General features: G+C 39.7%; 1 protein-coding gene across 2 annotated transcripts; it reads right to left on the bottom strand.

Annotated features, from left to right (window-relative positions):
• Positions 1 to 11,134: 11,134 nt before the first annotated feature.
• LOC146562772 (homeobox protein orthopedia B-like) lies at positions 11,135 to 15,665 on the bottom strand. 2 transcript variants are annotated; one of them, XM_085293151.1, is made up of 3 exons: positions 15,496 to 15,665; positions 14,810 to 15,204; positions 11,135 to 12,490 (listed from the first exon to the last, which is right to left on the bottom strand). In XM_085293151.1, exons 1-3 carry the CDS (start codon positions 15,569 to 15,571, stop codon positions 11,987 to 11,989), a joined length of 975 nt encoding a protein of 324 aa, XP_085149277.1. In that variant the 5' UTR covers positions 15,572 to 15,665; the 3' UTR covers positions 11,135 to 11,986. The 2 variants fall into 2 exon arrangements, with proteins under 2 accessions (XP_085149277.1, XP_085149279.1); XM_085293153.1 differs by having other exon boundaries at positions 15,535 to 15,665.
• Positions 15,666 to 17,847: the final 2,182 nt, after the last annotated feature.

The following is a 17,847-nucleotide window of genomic DNA, read 5'->3' as shown; positions in this document are numbered from 1 at the left end:
CAGAACTGAATGGGCCTGCTCTGAATTTTTATAGATGACTGGATGTTAACTGCTTAATTGTATGGTGCAGTGGTCCAGGGTGGAAGCATCTGCACTCTCCACTTTTTCCTGCAGTTTGTCACACAAATGGATATATTGAGACTTTGGCGGAGAGAAAATGAACCTCATGCGCTCTTTTATATATACACTTTTCGGACATGAATGCTCAGATTGCAAAAGTCATGAATTCTCAGATGTCCTTTGAGATACTGAATGAGTCAGAGTTTATGCAGTGCCACTCATGAGTCAACCTTCAGCTAAAGAACCACTTTCAATTTGGTTTCAGTCTATTACATTTGCCTGACATTTGGGCATCGGGGAGCACAGAACTGCAGTGGTTAGTGCTGCTACCTCACGGTGACATTGCCATGAATCTTCTAGCTTGGTTTAGAGTTTTTCTGAGCATGTATGTTCTCTCTGTGCACCTCAACAACCTCTCACAGTTCAGTGAAAAGCATGTTAAAGTGTTCACTGATCCTAAATCGAGTTTTTTATTTGAATTATGAGCTGAAGTGTACTCTGACAAGTGGGATAGGCTGGAGTTACTGCTTATTTTGTGTTTTATCCCCATTTCCAAAATGCTGCATTTAAGTACAGTAATTTGATTGCATGTAAATTTTCGATGCCATTGTGTTGCGTACGTTCAATGTAAAATGTTGATGGAATTTGGTCGAAAGAAATTTACTTGATTGATAAACACTCAGTTTATACCAAGCATCTTTTCCATAATGATTAATTATTTGAATTAATACATCTTTGATTCTATATAAAGAATCTTTTCTGTTCCTGCTTCTGCTTTCTGATCAGCAACTTGTGGCCTGATGGGACTAATATGTGCGACAACTTTTGACTCACTTGCTGGTTACTGTTAACTCATTCACTGCCATTGACGTCTATAGCCGTCAATTGCAGTGAATGAGTCAATGGGTTTAACTCATTCACTGCCAATGGCTGGCAGTGAATGAGTTAAGACTTAAGAGACATCTGTGACAACTGTGACAACTATCTTTTTAAGGACGTGTTTTAGCTCCCCGTCTCTAATAAAGGAATAGTGAGGAAATGAGGTGTTTCTCTGCAAGAAGTCTGAAGTCTGACTTACTGACTGAGGTCAGTTAGTCAAACACTCATCAGATTAGAGAGGATAATTAGAGAGAGGATGATTTTTTATATTTCACATAGCAGTTTGATAGAAGTTTGATAAAAGGTGCTTTGTGTTCCACTGTTTCAGATACTGCAAGTAGACCTCTATTAGACTGAGTAGAATACCACCAAATTTTGCCACAGATTTGTGCTTGTGCTATAGCCTGCTTTCTTCTGTGTTTAGAGAGATATAACCTCTTTGCTTAGATTTTTATTCATTTATTTTACTTGTTTTTGCTGGCCAATTTGACAGCCAGGAAATCAAAATGGACAGCTGTGGTCTAAATAACATCTTTGGACAAAGTGAGAACAAAATGAGCAGTGAGTCATACCGTATACTGCACATGAAAAAAGGAAAAAGACCGGAATATGTGTCCGGAAGGAGAAAGTAAGAAAGAGCCAACAAGGGAGAGCGAGAGTCTGCGATGTAGTTCAATTTGTTTTGACATAGGAAAGTCATTTAGAGTTGACCACTTTTAGCTGCCTGTGCTGCCGCTGTGAAAGGTCAAACTCAGATGTAGCTGAGTGTAAGAGATGATGATCAGCCTGTCAGCGCTCATACACACATCTGATAAAATAGCCCTCTCTTTCTGTCATTCATCTGAAATGAAGATGAGAGACTGTGCGTAAGTGCGCCTTGAGCTAATTACAGCTGACATTTTTTTCCATCGTTATTAAGGTCTACGATGCCACACAGAACAACAAACCACAAAAAATAATGACCATAATGAATAACATTTACTATAACAGCCTGTCAGCCTGTTGACTTTTAATGCTGATGACCTATTCGAGGTGTGTTACTTTCATCTAAAAGCCAGTAGTCAGTGTTAATAATTAGTTGCCTCACAGAGTCATTGCGTTGTGAAGATGCCTCAACCTATTAGCCAGAGTCTCACTGTTTAAAGTGTGTTTTGCTAATCTGAATGACACCACAGGAAAGGGAAAATGCTCGCAAAATGCTACGTGGTGAGTGCCCATGTGTGTGTATTTCCTGGTGTTAAATGCTCGTCCCTTAGCAATTTCATGTCATGTGATGTGTGCGTATGTGTGATGCGGAGCTGTGATACATACTGTAATTGTTAAAATCCAATTTATTAAATGAATTGATAGATTTTAATGAACACGTAACCCCAGAGTCTGATTATACTGCTCTAAATGATGAACAGATACAGCAATTCCCTCAGTGCTGGCCTATTTGAAGAGTTCATTTTCTAATCTAATAACCATATTTAACAACCACTCTTCCCCTATTACCTCCCCCAGTGTATCACCCTGACTGAATGAAGGGTGAGAAAGAATGAATGAATTGCCATCCTGTGCTACACATGGATGAACTTTCTCTGTAAATGTGTTATTCTTGGGGAACCATAAAAATACAGTACTAGCATGACTAAACCAACAGCGCACAAGAATATCCCAGTAATTGTGATATGAAAAAACGGACAGAAAACCCCCCCAGTACATTTGAATATTAAAATCAGAACATCAAATTCAGATGTGTTTAAAATGTTTTAAATTTAGATACCATAAATATCATCACTAAGAAAAACAAGCGAGGAGCCAGCTGCTTCTGTCTTCACCAGACAAAAGGCTACAACACCATCTGGTGGCAGATGCAGAAACAGGTCTATTTTTGCTTCAAGAAATGCACGAATCAGTGGTAACTTCTCAATGATGCTCCAAGTGGCAATGACAAATCCTTCCCACAGTTTTCTCAAAAATGCAACTGATTTGGTTTACCAGGATTTTCCTAAAGATAGAAGCAGTTTAAAAAAAACTTAAAGGAGTGTGATTTGCTGTATCTGGGATGATTGCCCCAGCTGGCAAGATGTGACAGTCACCCCTCCATGTGGTTAAAGTTAAATCACAGTGATTGTTGACTGCAGACATTAGTGTCTTAACCCTGTCTTACTGCCCAGCATGCAACCTCCTTTTGAACACCTGCTCCCTGGCAAACGTACACATGTAGCTAAGTATTTTTGATTTTTTTCTTCATTGTGTGTTGCCTCCTTTACACACACAGGAACACACAGTTCTTGTGCGGATCTGTCTGTCAACACAGCGGTCCAGCCCGGCTCTCCCCACTGCCTGACTGACCCATTCATCTCCCGTGTGGGCTGTAATGAGCTGACCCTCCCCATTTGGACCAACCTGACAGAGAGAGATTACTTTAAAGTCTGCATGGATTTTCTCCTTTGTCCCCTCCTCCCCATTCCTCTCCCTTGAAAGTGGCTAATTCAAAGTGCATTAATGAGGAGCGATGGATAACACACTCTTCTTTTAATTACCTTCCAACCAAGTTCTTCAGGGGAGGTCTGGTGACTCCCATCTGACACTGGCCTGTTTATTTGGTTTGGTTTTTACCATGTTAGACTTTTGTGTGATGCATTATGTAGTCAGAAGAGATCATGCTGAAGCATTTATGGGTTATAGGGACAACACGTTAAAAAGAAAAATAATAAATGCACAAAATACATTTAGATAAAAACAGTTTTTTCTTAACGTACATCTTTTAAAAAAAATCTTCAATCTATTATTGGCGAGGCTATTGAACAAACACGGATTATGCTAATATTAAGAATAAAATACTGAGGTATTGTATACACTGAAATGAGCCACTGGAACATGATGTGAAGAGCTTTTTGTTGTCTGTTTCCTAGTAAGCACATTCACAAATTATACAGGGATGATTGATGGTGCATGCAGACGATGAGAATAATTCTACATAATAGTATAATTACAAAGTGTGATGCAAAATAATTGTTCTGGAGCCAACAGGGACCACTTTCCCCAATGAAACACAATTAGGTAAACTGATATAAACAGAGAGCAGGATTTGACAGAAAAGCTTAGGGAGTAAGATAATCACTTAAAACAAATCAACTCCAGTTTTGTTTGGATGATGAAATCGATTGCTCAAACTAAAAAATAAAATAAAACTCACTATTTCATGTGTATGCTGTTTTATAATAGTTTCTTTATACACTTTGTTTTGTTTTTTTGGTAATAAAACAAAGTCTTACATAAAGTGTAGTAACTAACTCAAGCATGATCCTCAATATCAGTGCTCACCAAATGTATGGTAAAATAACACATACCAAAGTTTAAGCTATTGCTTAAACTTTCTTTAAACAAATAATGCAAAAATCACCCTTAGTCATAGGGATTTGGTGGCTTGATGTTGTTTTTGCAAAAGCGAATACATTTACCTGCTGGGTTAATGATTTAGGACCACTTTTTATTGTTATAGAACACACTTTGGTTCTTCAGGCCATGCTCCTATTTGTACAAAGTCTCTGGAGGCTCCTGTATGTCAGACAGTGGCCTTTCAGCTCATATCTTGGAAATCATTTTTTCAATTTCAAGCAGTGACTGTGGGGAAAAAAAAAAGCAGACACTTGTCTGATGTTTTTATTTATGTGAGTCAGTGGCTAACTTGAGAGAGCCTGAGAGTACCTTGTGGCAAGACAGTTGCCATTTGTTAGGCAGGCAGGAACAGTGCAGAAGACAAGTATATAGTTGAAGGTCTTTAATTGGCTGTTAAAACCTCTTACTCCTTCAAAAAATGATTTTAGGTCAGCTCCAAATACTTCTAGCTAAGTCCTGGGCAACATTATTTATCTCTTAACTCTTCGGAGGAGGGGAACTTTTCTTGCTTTATATATTGACAGACTTTGCCTGAATGCTAGCATAATGAAAATCTTTTTATACAGCTCATACTGATCTTGTGCATCAGTTTAAAATATATAAAATAAACATTTTCTTCCACCTGCTTAGAGTTTCCTCACACTCTGAAACATGTCTGCTCAAGGCAGAGATGGGTGGGCCTTTAAATGTGTTCCTTCATCATTCAGGCTCACTGTGGTCTGGGCAGTCTTATCCAGCCTAATACACATTGATTAGTCTACATAATCAATGTATTCAATGACAATGATTCAGTACACTGCATAAATTTATCGACTGCAATCAGCTATAAACAGCAGCCCTTTTTTCGTCCACTTTCTGTTTTATTAACTAGGTTTTGATGGAAAAATAATTCTCTGCAGAGTTAACAGACATATTTCATTAAGTGATTAAGTGATACCGAGGTGAAATAAAATCTATTGACCATCTGTCTGGATTTTCTTGAGAAAAAAAAATGGCATGAACGATTAAAAAACAGCGCTGCGAGCTACCAGACAGCTACCAGAAGGTGGCACTGTTTAGCTGCTGTTGGCTTTACTGGCAGCTCTTTGTTACTTGTTCAACCTGAAGAGTTTCACATTGAATTATCTTTCTGTCTTAACAAAGGTGAACGAATAGCAAAACAACAAATACAAGCAAAAATCAGATTCACCTAGGATTAAAATTCATGGATTCAGAAAATCAAATCACAAAATTAGGCATCACAACAGTTGGATGATTTAGTCACATACCTGCTTTATGCTGTAATACTAAACCAGTTTACCCAGCTGTATTCTGCTTCAACCTTTGAAAACAAATCTACCCTTTCAGTGTAGGTGAGAAAAGTTTTCGGGGAATACCAGAACACACTTGTCTGCTCTTACAATTTCAAAACCCCGTCTAGAATGAAACAGAACGCCAAGTGATATATCGTTTTTCACTAGACAGTTGAATAAAAAGAAAAAGTGCAGTAGGAAAACCCCAACGTGAGGCATGTAACTTTGCTACTCCTGGTGGCCATGCATGACCAGGTCATGTAATGAATGTTGATAAAGTAGAAAAGCCGCTTTAATCAGGACGGATCACTGTGCAGAGGTGGAGAATGTCAGAGAGAGCAGGCACAGCTGCTTAGTGAGAAATCCAATATTGACTGTCGGGATAAATGTCCTGCATATTCTCTCATCTGTCCCAGGGGCCGTGGTATTATGCCTCTCACGTTAGCACTCCTAATTGGATTAAAAATGGCTTGTTATTGGGAGAAAAATGACTGAAAAAACTATCACGATTATTGCCTCTCAACAGTGTTGGCTCCCAGAGCTGAAGAGGTGACTGTCAAAAAAAAAGCAGTTTGTTTGGAAACAAACTTGCTTTGATTGATTGTGTTTTAAGCTCAGACTAATGTGGACAGTGCCATTGCATTCAATGCCATTTTCTAGTATTATACAGCAATCACAGTGTGGTATTTCTGGAATTTATCAGCTATTTTTACACATCAAATTTCCACTTCATTTATTTTCAATAGTAAAATAATAAATAATAATCAAATAAAGTGTGTGTGTGTGTGTGTGTGTGTGTGTGTGTGTGTGTGTGTGTGTGTGTGTGTGTGTGTGTGTGTGTGTGTGTGGGTTTAAAGGTGGTTATGTGGTGTATGCATGCACGCCTGCCTGTGAATGCATGCGTGAACAGAAATGAAACAGACAAATCCATCAGACGTCCACTGGGTTTTGGTTTGTGTACCACCAGGAGCACCCATTAACAGAAAATAAATGCTTGACGTCATAAACCTGACAGAGTCTCATTCATACTGACATTCGGGCTAAATTACACATAAAAGCACTGATAACATCATCATTAAATATTGATTTCTAAGGCTGGTTTAAACAAAAGCATGTCTACACATAATCAGCAGATGACGGGATTTGGTCAGAGCACAGGAAGGAGAGTTATATAAAAAGGGGCCTCTTTTCATAAACATCTTTTCATAAACATCTTAAGGAGCAAAAGAAGAGCTGCTGAGTGTAAGAAAGGGGAAGAGAGGGTGGAAAAAAGAGAGGAGTAAAGGGCTGGGGGAGTAGAAAGAGATTTAAGGCTGAGGCTCAGAGCAGATGTTAGTGTTGATGATGATGGATGTAGGTTGTTGAGATGCAGAGTTGTTATCATGAGAGGCACTCGCAGACTCTTCACAGCACACTTTCGCCCAGATGTCACTGTGTGTGCGAGTGTGAGTGTGCGTGTGTTACACAGCAACAGAGAGGAACATGGTGAAATGAGCAAGGTACGTGCTCAAATTAGACACTAAATCTACTTTACCGATGCTGTTTTTTTATGAAATTGTGGATTCAGTCTTCTTTAATGAAATGAAATTTGCCCTTTACATCAACTACAAGTAATAATAACAATGAAGAGAAGCAATGAGATACAACAAAGGAGAGTTTAGAGACTGATTGGCACAGATGAGGCTAATGAACAACTATCTTTTGCACTCTTGGGTGCAGACATGGTGAAAAGCAACTTCCTCTAAAGGCCTAAATTGGATTAATTTGAAGATTTATTTTTTTTTACCTTTATGAGAGAGGTTACATTCTCTTCCGGAAAACCGTGTGTCCCTGGGCTACGACATACATCCCTGCAATCATCCAAATCAACCAGAAACTACACACACGCACACACACATACAGGCAGAAGGTGGTCTGTGTGTGCGCGTGTGTATGTGTCTGTGTGAATGGGACATGTTGAGTGGTGGTAACCTGCCCTACACTCTAACCACATAAAAGGTGCAGGACAGAAACATGTCGGTAATTGATTGCTAATTAGTTCTTTTGTTGTTGTCCATTGTGTGGTGACAGAGCTTTGCCCTGGGCTGTCTATTCACACGCAGGCTCTGTGGCCTCACAGCAAGGCAAAAAGCATAGTCACACCATAATGAGAAAGTCATATATAACTGCAGCAGATGACAGAAGCTGCACTACAAACCCTCTGCAAAGGAACTCTTGACATAACAGAGGAAATGGTGACCCTTTTTTATGAATTCAAGTCATATGTCACAAATATTTTTATTTTAATGCAAATAGAAGAAGACCTATGTGAGTATGGTGATAAAAACCCCTCCCTGAGCTGTATGTTGCTTTACAGTATACGTTGCAGCAAACTATGTGTCATTTCTACTAACTTGGTATACCCACATCTCTCTCTCTCTCCCTCTCTCATCAGTGCATGAGAAATTACCTAATGAGGAATGGGTCGCACATTTCCACAAACTCATTAACCCGCGAGCGAGTGAGACTAATTGCAGCGTTTGGGTAATGTGATTTCACATCTGTTACTGCAGCCCAGGACACAGTAGTCAGCACAGGGCCGGATCTGGTGGGCTGAGCTATGCATAGAACTAGATTTAGCAGAAACACAACATACACTCAGGCTGACACCACTACAGCTCCTGTCTGAATGGGTGGAGCAGTAGTCATTTTGGCTGTGGCTGTTATCGTTTTTGATCAACTGCCACGCAGTATCTGGTAATTGCAAGTCTCTGGAGAGTGGGTGGGCCTCCTGGATTCATTGATTGACTCCCACTAGGATGTAAATACTGTTTACAAGACGGATAAGCAATGGCCTCAAGTTATAATGTAAACAGTCAATCAGTTTAAAAAAAAAACAACAACTTGGTAATTAGTAAGTTTTAAATTTCTGTTTTACAAAAGATGGCATTTACTTTGAAATGTAACGTGAAAGCAGAAAGGTTGGTCGAGTGGGTTAAACATCTGCTTCATATCTCAGGTTGACACTGGTGCTGGATTGCAGCGTTTTCCATTTTCATTTACATTCATAACGATTTCCATTGCTTTCAGTTGTTTTTAGGTTTTCCTTCCTCTGTATATGCTGGTGTGTTATACACTAAACAATGTAACACAATCACTGCATTTGTTAGTGTAGCCACTTGTGATCCTGCTGGGAACATATGACACATCCTAAAATACCTTAAGTCAAAAATGTTTTTATTGCTTGGTGGAAAACTTTGTTTTAGGCCATCTCATTCAAGTTAATTTCTCCAAGCAGAAGCACAGGCTTTTATTCTCTGGCTCTCTCATATATACACACAGAATGGAATAAATGAATTTTTCAGGGTCTCGACTTGAGTTGGTATTTCCAATAATTCCATAAATGACTGCAAACAAATTTATGCTAATAGAAAAGGTGGGAGCCAACTGTTTAATATGGGGAAAGTAATATACTTTTGTTAATTATGATTAATCCTTTGTTTAACCTCACAGCATTGTTACAGAAACTCCAATTATAAGTTTACAGGCAGTGGGACTGCTTATGGTAATGCCATATCTCATCAATTACCATCCCGTGACCATAAATTGGCCTCAGCACCGGCAGCGAGATGAGGTTAACACGCTGATTAATTTGAGCTACTGTGATTTCAGGCTAAGCTGACACTTACACTCTTTGACACAGACAGTGAGGTCTGCTAACTTTCATAATGGAAAAATTGTATTTACCACATTCAGGGCTGCTTCTGAGGCTATAGACATCACACATCACATCAGGATAATTTAAAATCAAAGCAACATAAACAAGGTGAGAGGTTTTCCTATTACAGAACTGATTGGCAAGTAATGAGGAATTTTAGATAAATGTCAAATGATGAAAAGGTACAAAAGCAAACTGCCTCATACAGTTGATTTGTATTTTTTGTCATGATGTGCATGTAATGTTTTAAACATTATAGAGCTAATCATAAATCTGATGTAATGAATAATGAATATTATCCATTACATCTGAAAACATGTCAGTTTACCAGATTTGGGTTAATGATTAGTTTTGATTCATAAATGCTTCACTGGGTTGCATTTTTAAATATATAACTACCATTCTATTATCTGTTTCAGCTTGGTTTTACCAGCTTAATCGCCGACTCTTTACACACTAACTGTGAGTCTACTACATTGGTTAAGTTAACCACATGGATCAATTTTGTCCTGTTGGAAGTGACAAAACATATTATGTATATATAACTTATATATAACTTTTTTTATGTGTAACATGTAGAAAATGGTAAGAAAACTTCCCAAAGCAACATCTAAAATATCATTTGATTTAATTAATATGGTGTTGTTATGGTGCTGACTGACAGGCACACAAATAGTGATTTGCCCATGAACACGTTATTGCTAATGCATTGTGGAACAGACTGAAGCGCACAATATTGAGCTCCACGCTTAATGTTTATATAACACCTCTGATACACTTGCCAAGAGCTTGTTGCTGTATTTTAATCATAATTTTAATATTTTTATATATATTGTTAGTATGCGTTTGGATCCTTGTGTTTTCTAGCTTACTGACAATCCCACTTTTAACAGGTATGCTATTTACATTGGTATTATCCAACATCCTGGTCTAAAATTGCTAGCTATAACCATTTGAGTTAAAATTGCATGATGGAAAAGTCCTAAACTGATCCATATGTTATAAACTGTAAGTAATTAAACGGAGGTATCTCCGGTTTTGATATAATAACAATATGATTAACAAACATCCACTAGCTAAGAGCAAATGACAGCAATTTACTATTTCCTCTCTGGCTCCATATTAGAATAAACTTTACATTTAAATCATTGATCAAATAAAGTGGTTGCTGCTTTCCACGGTCCTGGTTTTGTTCCATTCATAGAATAATATGTGGATATTTTCATGTCGTCTAGCACTCCTATAATGACCTCTTTGGATAGCATAATGGAGCAATTTTTAACTTCCTTTTTAGCGTGCTAGGGTCATAGCACCAACCTTTACCTAAGCATATAAGTTATACAGTATAAGCTGGTGTATTCCTTTGAGTCGTAGCCTTGCGATCCCTCCGTTTAGTTTCAGTCCATCCAGTGTGTTCAGTGGGATGACCGTCATGGTTAAAATCAATGACCGTCACATCACAGCGCTGACATCTCAGCCTGGTATCTTTACCGCTGCTGTCTGCCACCATAAGACCAGTCACCCTTCACAAACCCTTTAACCCTGTCTCCTCATAAACCCTGCAAAAACACCTCTTTAGGTCACTGAGCAATAACCAAAAAAATAATAATTTGTGCAACAAAATTATGTCATATAGCAGTCAGACGCGTACTGATAACATGTAACTGTGGATAATCCAAGGCAATGGATAGTTCAAATCGCCTAAACTAGTATTACAGTAGATATCGTAGCAAACGCTTCACCGTCCTTGGAAATGTATTCAAAATAATCATTATGCGTTTAAATTTAATGGAGACATACATCATTCTTGTTTTTGACATTCTTGAAAATTATTTTTATTTGTTTGCTCATTTTAAATTGGTACAAACCCGTCAATGTGGTGCATTTCGATGTAAGATCAAACATTTAAGAAATGTGTCAAGTAATATCACATACAATAAGTTAAAACATGTCACAAAAAAGACCAGCGGGTACATAGCAAGAATGTTTTATCTACACAAAACATCCTAAAACAGAGTAGGCCTACTGAAAGATCGCCCGTGTGTGTGTGTGATCCCGTCCCATGCAGACGGGACTGAGGTCACCAAACAAAAGCACCTGTTCAGTCTGAGTGGGCACCGTTTTCTCCTTTAATTATTAAATCCACATGCACAGTGCATGCCCGAGACACAGTTCAGTAGGCTCACTGTCAGTTTGGTGCGTGTGTGTGTGGCAGGCTGCTATCAAAATACCCAATCTTATAAATAACCGTTTGACATAACACAACCTCACCTGAACACAATAACGTGCGTAAAGACACGCTCAATGACAACGTAAATACGACGATTGTTTGGCTCTCGGTAATTAGGGCCTATAGTCTAAAGATCATTACAATAGTATTTATCAACAATAGCTGGTAAGAAAAAAATCCGTTTGAATTAACGAGATAAATGACCCCATTTTTTTTCTTCCGTTTGTCAATAAATGTTGTCCTTTTGTTATTATCATTATTTGGTCTTTATGAGGTGGCATTTACCTCTTTTTTTCTCTCCTCACATTTAAGGCCTGATTACTTCATTCGTTCTCTCATTTTGATCTAAATAGCTGGATTAAAAACAGGAAAAAAGAAGGAGCCAGGCGGGGCTGGGAGAGGGGTGTTTGATGGAATAGGGTGCGGTGTGGTCAAAAGTCACTAAGTGAAACTCATGGACACTGTGTGCTCCAGCGCTTTGCGCCTCAGAGACGCGATGCTCGTTCCTCTCCACATGTCACTGTCCGGGGAGCTACACAGCTGTGGGGAGCCCGATACGTTCGTAGGGCCGGAGAGGGAGGCCGACATTCCTGGAAAAGGCGTCTGGTAGAGGTGGGACTGCAGACCGGAGCCGTTGGAGGACAGGCCGTTAGAGAGACCCATGGAGTTTGGTGGCGGGCCTGGACCAAGGCTGCACTGTGACAGTGACTGCGCCATGCCTGGCTGGCGACCCAGAGCGGGGGGGAGCTGCAGCTGGGAGACCCCCGCCATCCCCGTAGCCCAGCGAGAGTCGTTGGCGTGGAAGGAGCACAGGCTGTTCTCCATGGCGGCAGCGGCAGAAAACTGTGGCAGGCCCGGTGTTGGGAGCAGGGTACCCGGTGCACGGAAAACATTAGTGGTCTTCTTCCTTTTCTTCCACTTAGCGCGTCTATTCTGGAACCAAACCTGAAATCAGAGACACAAATCGACATTTAGAGGTACTGAGAAACATACGTGATATATTTCTTGGGCACTGTGTGTTTATTTTAACCAGGAAAGATGCCACGTTCTCATCCATATGAAGCCATATTGCAATGGACACAATAATAGCATTCTTCACCATAATAATCTCATTTTGAGGTGGAACTAACTAAATTTAATCGAATTATTATTAGACCTCTTCTCTTGGCCCAGGACTTTTCTAAGGCCAACCACTTTGAATAATTGTTGGCCAACAGTCAGAGAAAATTTTAATAGTGTACTTATAACCCCAAACCTCAAAATAAGCTTTTGGGAGTGCCGAAAGTTTCGAATCTCTAAAGATGAAGCGAAGTATTTCGAAAGAAATTGTAAAAAAAAAAAAAAAAAAAGGTTCCAGTAAATAAAACAAAAGTAAGAGAACATTTATATTCTGTAGGAGACAGAAATAGCTGTGGTGTAAAAATGTGTGCGTCAGAGGGTTTGTTACTCAAGTTCTGCAGCAAGGAGTCGAGCAATTTATCTTTCTAACATCTTATTTACAAGCAGATTAACTGAAAATTGCCCTAAATATTGCGCGGGCTTAAATACAAATGGCCCGCATCGCTGTACAGCATCTATGCGAAAATAAAAAATGCCCGTCTGTTGGCTATGCGCGAGAAAACCCACAAACACACCGAGCCATACAGCTGAAAACGCACGCGCGACACCGCTGGGCTTTATAAAGATTTCATCTTCGGGTGTGATTAATGCGCGCACGAGGCCGTGAGTCGATGCCTCCATATTAAAAGTGAAATCTCGCTCTCATTCCGCTCAGCCAGCCGTGAAACGTCGCCCAAACCCATTACACTCGGGGGGAAAGAAAATGCAATTTCTCATTCCATTAAAAAAGTACAATATATTCTTGAGTCCTATTAAGACGTCGCTGATAGAGCATTTTAAAGGAGAGAGGCTGTGTGGAGGCACGCGCTCGGGCCAACACGCCCACTCAAGGCTGCACCTGCACGGCCTGCACTAATGTTTACCAACACCGACTATGAGCCGGCATGCACTGAGCGGTTAGGATCCTGCACTGGTTGGAATAAAGAATGGATTATTACGGTGACTAATGATTATACTGGTTTTATTGCTTTCAGTGGGATAATTTGCATGAATTTCACATCACGGTTTAATAACCCGTTCACTGTTATAAATAAGACTGAAATTGGTTGGTAATGTGTTTTGTTTATTAGAGCCTAGCATGTTCCTTCTCTCTTTAGTTTTCTCAAAACTGTCAAATAATCACGTGCGATTAATAAGAGAGATTTTTTTTTTTTTTTACAAATGTGTAATCATATTTTGTTACGGAAATTCTCATAAATGTAGTCCGAGAAAAATATCTGGAAGGCTATCTTCTAGTACTTGAAGATTTATTTTATTAGATGGTTAAATAAATGAAAAAAAAAATCAGAGATAATGATCAAAGCCGTAATGCTCCCCGTGTAATTGTTGGAAGTACAAAATTGCAAAATAAAACAAAGAAACGAAAAAAAGAAGAAAAAAAAAAGTCTCCATGAGTGGCGATACACGGATTTTTTCTGGAATTTGTAAAAGCCAGATGACCATCGAATTCCTCATCCTCAAATGAGAAATGTTTCAGTACCTTGGACAGAGCCCTTTGTGGACCGGATGCTCTCACAATTAAATATTAGTCAGATATCAGGTTAAAGTTGAATATATTATGGGATACTTGCGTCATGCAACTCAATTTAAGCAGAAACTATTTTCTTAAACAGTTATTACTGGAAAATCTGGACACGGCGAGGCTATGCTATCGTTTTTATGCACAGTGATACTGGGGAGAGATATTTCACACGCGGTACCTGAAAAAGCAAAATGTACTCCTTTACTTGAAGTATATTGTATAGACTCTCATTTAAGTCTTGGCTTATTGTAACTTAGACTGAGCAAGTGGCGCCATTTCGATGGTTAGCTTTGAAATTCCAAGTAGTTCATCCAAACTTGAAACGTCCACAAAATATGTTGGTATTGGGTGAAAATTAACTACAAATTAATTAGGGTAAAATGACAAATGATTAAAAATAAAAATGTCTTTTAATAACACAGAGGCACGTGGTTTCCTCTTGTGACACAACCGATTCTGTTCACTATCTTCCAGGCGGATTGAAATGGTAATTATTATGATGATGATTTTATTTAATTTTTTTGTATTTATGTATTTATTTTGGATATTTACAAATCGTAAAAAAACTGTTTCCAAAGCCCCACCCTGAATTGTTATGCGAGTCTCTGCATTATTGTATTTACCTGAACTCTGGACTCGGTGAGGCCGATCCTTAGCGCCAGTTCCTCCCTCATGAAGATATCAGGGTAGTGGGTTTTGGCGAAGCTTCGCTCCAGCTCATTGAGCTGCGCCGGTGTGAAACGCGTCCTGTGCCGCTTCTGCTTCTGCTGGCTTGTGGTCTGGCCGGAGTTCTGCTGCGGCTGTTGCTGCTGCTTCTCCTGCTCCTTCCCGTTCACCGGCATGCCCGCAGAGTTGGATCCTACAGTGGCGATGTCTTCACCCGGCAGGAGAGTGGTTCCTTCAACAGAGTCTGAACCAGGAGGCATGTCTCCCGGATGCCCCTGGTCTGGAACTCCACCTCCCAGCCGGCATTTGAGAGCTTCTCGGTGTCCGAGTAAGTCTGCAGCATCCTTCATCCCTGAGAGGATGAGTAGGAGAGGGGATTTGAGTAAATATGCCGAGTACCGCAGCGTCTTATAAACAAAGTTATATGAAATGCTTTGAGTCTTTAAAATATAACAGGCAGCACAGGTGGCATTAAAAACACAATATACTAAATTTACGTTGGTATTTTATGGTATAATTTTTCTGTGCTGATAAATTACTTATAAATTGCTTCGACCAACGATAAACCACTTAGTTATTAACACAATTAACCACACAGTCTATTTATCACTTCACAACGTTAGACAAAAAGTTGAAATCTTACACTGGAGTTTAGGGCCGGAGTTTAGTGATGATAACTCACCGAGCCGAGCATCCAGGAGGTCGGCATGAGAGAGCATCGCGTACCGCTCCAGGGCGAAATGCGCTCCAAAAAAAATCCTACAACTTTGGGTCAATTTAAAAAGTATATATGGTCTAAATGAACGAAAATTCGGTTTGTGGTTAAAAAGGAGGTCCCTTGCATTATAATGTCCTTTAGAGCGATGGGGAGGCGCTTATTAGTTGAAAGAACCCGTGAGCTTCCTCAAATAAGAGCCAATCAGAGCAGGAGCTTGGAAATGTCAGCGACGTGACTCCCCCTTCTTTTTTTAACACAGGCGCGCACGTAAGCGCGCACGCGCAGACCCAAACGCGCACGAAATACTACAATTCAATCCTCTGCCATTCCGTCCTCTGATTTATTAGCTTTTCATGCTCAAATTATCCCACGTTAAACATCTTAATGTGTTTGTTTAATCTCATATAGTCCGTGCCCTGACAGGACTTCCGTTAGTACATAGAAACACATGTAAAATACGGGAGGAGAGCGCATGCAGAGGCTTGTTTTACTTCGTTAAAGGAGCTGACACTTATTTGAAAGGGAAACTGTATTGTCACTCTAATTGAACACATCAAAATCTTAATTTTTAAATCCCTTGACTGTATAATTCAGACTGTTCACACAGTAAAGCCAGGATTCGTTTAGCAAATGAAGGGACAGAAATCTACGGTTACAATTTTAAAGCTGGTTGCTGTTTATTTATTAAGGGGAGCAAATTGAGTCTCTTTTGTACTTATCAGTTTGGACATTGGTCATAAAAAACACAAAGGCAATAAGAACAAGAAACGTTATCACACCAGACCTCCTTCTAACCCCTCAGAGCCCCTATTCCCTCCCGTCCTTGGCTCACAAACAAAACAAATATAGCTCCCATTCCCTCATGGCAGGTGATTTGTGGAGACAAATCGTGGAAATAAATAAATAAACGAGTACAGATGGATTTAAACACCGTCGGTGATCGGCCGCTTTAACTCCCATCGACTTTTCATCAACACTGGCCCAATTAAAGGTATTTAGGCCTGCTTGGTTCAAACAAAATCAGACGTGGTGGACCCTAAACGATTGTGCCCCTTTAGCAGAAGTCCATAAGTAGGTCTATTATACAATTAACAGGACAGCGCATTGATTTGCGCTCCACTCTTACTTCTCCAGACAGTGCTGGTTAGAGAAGGCTTTTGGCAGATGTCAGGGTGAGCCTGGTGAATAGACCACCGCCTGGGACTAAATAGGTTTCTTTTCAGCCACACAAAGGAGGCGTCCGAGCGAGGACTCCTCTCTCTCTCCCCTCCTGCACCACATGGAGGCAGCTCATCTTTTATGCTCCTCAACAGCAATCTGCCGGGACGCGGGGAAGTAGCCTATATGTGGCACAGCGTGAAAACTTAAGGAAATGGACTGGTGCATGGTGCACTGAGATGAGGAAAGCTGTGACCATCTCCCGAAGGTTCAGGAGAAGCAATCAACAGCAGCAGCAGCAGCAGAGGCTCGATTCGCTTGATTCAGACGTGTAGACCAGGAGAGAGGAGAGGGACTCACTTTATTGGGAGTTGTAGGGCCAACACTGCGTTTGTGAAGGGCCCGAGCCACGAGATGGTCTGTATGCTGTGGAAAGTGTTTGTGAAAGTATATAAATATATACAGTCGTTATTATTATTATTATTGTTGGGCAAACTTTGGGCACTTTTTTGTTACATGAGTTATCCTTTTACCACTAATCAACAACAAAAAATGCAATCAAAATATAATAATAATAATAATAATAATAATAATAATAATAATAATAATAATAATAATAATAATAATAATAATAATAAATTTTTTTTTTTAAAGTATATTATTTAAAATCCGATATATTTTAATGGAAAACACCATATTTTAATTTCTCTACATGGACATAAAATGAGACGTGTTAAAAATCGATCGTGGCCTATATGTTTTAAGTTACTCATCTGAAGACCTACATGGTATAGTAACGGCCTGGATGACAGATATCCCCTCAGCTGTCCGATCCACAGACTGTAACTTATTGCTGTAATAAGAAGGACCCACTTGAAATGGGTCTATGTCTCACTCAGCACTCAGCCTCCCTAACTGGACCACATCAATCTTCCCCAGTAAAAACACACTCACATAGGCCTACAATCCTCCCGGGTTAATGCGGCGCATCTGAGTGCGGAACGGCTGTTTACACGCGAGGAGACACTTTTAATGGAAGCGCACCAAAAACAAATGCAATTTTGTAGAGCAATTTCAAAGATCAAGAATTCCGTGTCCACCCTCTCCGCGGTTTTTTAG

The sequence above is a fragment of the Mchenga conophoros genome, linkage group LG12, assembly GCF_057382185.1.
Source record: "Mchenga conophoros isolate Kocher_MC1m ecotype Shallow Benthic linkage group LG12, M_conophoros_male_GT1.1, whole genome shotgun sequence".
Taxonomy (NCBI): Eukaryota; Metazoa; Chordata; class Actinopteri; order Cichliformes; family Cichlidae; genus Mchenga; species Mchenga conophoros.
The sequence above is the reverse complement of the archived record's forward strand: the minus strand, read 5'-3'. Positions and strand labels throughout refer to the sequence as shown.

Bases quoted from the DNA above. Each gene is read 5' to 3' on its own strand.
- LOC146562772 (XM_085293151.1), bottom strand. From the start codon at position 15,571: ATGCTCTCTCATGCCGACCTCCTGGATGCTCGGCTCGGTGAGTTATCA. The intron at 15,205-15,495 runs GTAAGATTTCAA...TCATCCTCTCAG, and splicing joins CTCCGGCCCTAAACTCCAGT to GGATGAAGGATGCTGCAGAC. The intron at 12,491-14,809 runs GTAAATACAATA...CTCTGATTTCAG, and splicing joins TCACCGAGTCCAGAGTTCAG to GTTTGGTTCCAGAATAGACG.